The sequence below is a fragment of the Sinocyclocheilus anshuiensis genome, unplaced genomic scaffold (assembly GCF_001515605.1).
Source record: "Sinocyclocheilus anshuiensis isolate Anshui unplaced genomic scaffold, SAMN03320099.WGS_v1.1 scaffold3005, whole genome shotgun sequence".
In the NCBI taxonomy this organism is placed as follows: domain Eukaryota; kingdom Metazoa; phylum Chordata; class Actinopteri; order Cypriniformes; family Cyprinidae; genus Sinocyclocheilus; species Sinocyclocheilus anshuiensis.
In genome coordinates this window covers 202,287-205,546 of record NW_015540835.1, presented here as the reverse complement: position 1 = coordinate 205,546, position 3,260 = coordinate 202,287, and the positions used below count along the sequence as shown (strand labels likewise).

Here is a 3,260-nt window from a genome sequence, read left to right as displayed (position 1 = left end):
GTTCGATTAATAAAGCGTAATTTTCGCACAATTACTTGGAGTATTATGTTGTGACGTCAAAACATTTTTAATATGCTGGGAGATTTGAAAACTGATGCTTTTGAATGTTAGCACGCACATATCCAGCATGGTTTTTCTGGTTTTTCATAAACGATAAGTTTGTTCGGTAGCTCACGGAGCACCCGGAGATGTACTTGGAGCTCCGGTCCAGGTTTGACGTATTGAACCCGTGTTTTAGCGCCACTCAGTGGACATTTCTCTTTGAAACTGCGGCGAAACGTGCAGTAAGGTACGTAAAAACGGTGTTGCAGAAAAGTACCCAGATGTACGTATTTTTATGAGACTGGGTTGGTTATTTTAGTATCATTCATGTGCTATTATAGTTTTTGTTAATATATTGAATGATTTTTATATTTTCTGCTGTCATTTTCATTTTAAAGTTTTAATAATTTTATTGTTTGTTTTTGTTGTTTTTATTAGTTTTGTTGATTTTCTGTATAGTTATTACGTTTTATTTCAGTTTTAGTGTTAGTTGTTTTAGAACATCAAGATAAACTAAATGAAAATGGGAAATGTTGCCTTGTCAACTAGCTAAAATAAAACAGTATAAGTATTTTATTTCAGTTAACGTTTATTTTATTTCAAGTAACATTTTTTAATATATTTTTTTATTTGAGTTAACTATAATAACCCTGTTGTAAAAAATGTCCAAACTGTCTTAATCATCTACTCAGTGTTTATCTTTCAATACATAAATATGAATATATATTTACTTATTAAGCTCTTTTAACAATTATGCAAAACTTTTAAAAATGTAAAAGCTTAACCATTGCTTTCAGAAAAATGTATGAAAGTTTTGTGAGATTAATGCTTTAATAAAGCAAGAACACCTGGATTATGAAAATTAAAGAGAATAATTTATTATTATTATTATCAATAATAATACAGAATAATCTATTTTGGGCTTTAAAATGCAAAAATGTATAAGTGTAAACAAATGTTTGAATAAAGATATGGTATATTTAAATATTTGTGTTATTTGATAAACACCAAAGTGATTAAAAAATCTGAATGGCTGTTTGAAAACATGTAAATACTGTTTGACTTCCTTTGACCTCCAAAGGACAAACAAGCAGGTGTCAGAAGTTGTGCTTGCGCAGCGCTGCTTTGAGTACAGGGGTAACCATGGTAACGGGTAGAGTGGTAACCATGGTAACGGTGTATTTCTGCTGTTCCTAAAGCGCCACCTGCTGTCAGAGTGAACTATTTTCAGAGTGAAACATTTTTATTCAGCACATCTGCTGCTTTATTCACATAAATGAGAAAATCCGACCGAACTTTTACACAGCAAAAGCTCAGCGCAGTGTTGTAAAACTTAACCGGTCGATGGAAAATATATTTTCAAAATCCATCATGTACCCTTATCTTGCTCACTTTCTTTTCTCTTTTCCCACTTCTCTGTAGTCTGCACCAATTTTATAGTGCCGCCTCTTCATTTTCAAACATTAACACACACGACTGAAATTTTTATAAAAGTTATTATTATCGAGCATTACCGTCTGAACTCTGACATGGGGCCCTATGCAACCGCTTATATCGCTTATTAGGTCAGGCCGGCTCTGTCACCAAGCGACACGCGTTACTCAGACGAGTGTGTTTGAGTCTCTGGCCTGATGTATGACTGGTCTCTCAGAGGTCCTGTGTGGCAGTTTTGTCCTGTGGCTCTGTTGAATGAGATGTGTTGTCTCTGGAGTCACACGGGGCAGAACCGCAGGGCAAAAGCTCTGGTCAACATACATAGAGTGTTTATTTGCCTCAAGTGCATTAAGAGCGTTTGGATTGTTTCCATGTTCATAAATATAGCAGACCATTAGGGATGATGTATAATTTATTGCTGGCATCTGCAGGTTCTGTCCAGTGTCAGGTGTTTGCATCATCTCTGTTGACCTCAGGTTAAAACTCTCTCTGCTCCGCTTACAGGGACAACAGACCTGCACAAACACGCTGTATACGCCACTAATTATAATGCACAGAGTTTAATAGTTAGCGTCAGGGGTTTGTTGACATGTCAGAGTGCGCAAACAAACAGATCAATGTTTTGAGAGCGTCACAGTGTTGCCGTCTTCAGGAAGTTAAACTACTGACTTACAGTGACGCTGAACAATAAACTGAGTATACATCACACACAGAATCTTTATTTATTCATTTTTTTTTTTAACATTCTCTATTGTGCATTATATATTTATCATACTTCATTATTTATTTATTATAATCCCTTATTTATTTATTTATTTATTTGTAGTTCATGATCTAAATATGTATTTATTTGTTTTAGTTCATTATTATTGTTTTCATTTTAGATCGTTATTATTTACTTACGTATTTTGTTACTTTATATTTTATTTAATTATTTTTTTAGTTCATTATTATTTATGTATAGTGCATTTATTTAATATAGTTCAGTATTTAATTTCCAATTTATTGATGATATTTCATTATTAAAATATTTATTTTAGTTCATTATGATCTGTGTATAATTGTTATTTATTTATTTATTTATTCATTTATCTATTTTAGTTCATTACTATTATCTATTATTGTTCATTATTAATTAAGTAATTAATTAATTAATTTTAGTTCAGTATTATTTATTTACGTTTAGTGGATTTGTTTATAATAGTTTATTATTTAATGATTTAAATTTATTTGATAATTCATTATTTAAATATTTATTTGTTAATTAGATATTTATTTTAATTTTAGTTCATTATTATCACTATTGTTTACTTATTTAGTGTATTTATGTTATGTATTTATGTAGTCCATTATTTATTTATTTTAATTTATTTATTTATTTAGTTCAATTAATTTATTTTGCTTTTTTATTACTTAATTATTATTGTCTCTTATTTATTTTACTTCATTATTATTCATTTAATTTGATTTATTTATATAATTTTTGGTTTAATTAATGTAGTGTATTATTTATGTATTTATTTTAGTTCATTTTTTATGTTATTCATTATTTGTTTGCTTGTTTGTATGTTTGTTGTAATGTCATTACAATGTATTTACTGAATGAAGTTCAAGCCTTGTTAACTAGAAATGAAATGTTTGTTTCTGGTGTGTTTTCAGAGTCTGATGTGGTCGGTTTTGATGGCAGCGCTCATTTGCTCTTCAGGCCGGATCCCAGCGCCAGTCCGGCAGACAGAGACGTGTTATCCATGAACTTCAAAACCCTGCTGAACTCTGGGATGCTG

General features: G+C 30.6%; 1 protein-coding gene across 1 annotated transcript in view; it reads left to right on the top strand.

The window, feature by feature from the left end:
* The window catches only part of LOC107687381 (contactin-associated protein-like 4), a 119,633-nt gene that overhangs the window by 38,333 nt on the left and 78,040 nt on the right, over nucleotides 1-3,260 (top strand). Inside the window, exon 5 of the mRNA XM_016484676.1 lies at nucleotides 3,136-3,260. This exon is cut by the window's right edge and continues 1 nt beyond it. Coding sequence (XP_016340162.1) covers nucleotides 3,136-3,260 — 125 coding nt within the window. The remainder of the gene's footprint in view (nucleotides 1-3,135) is intronic.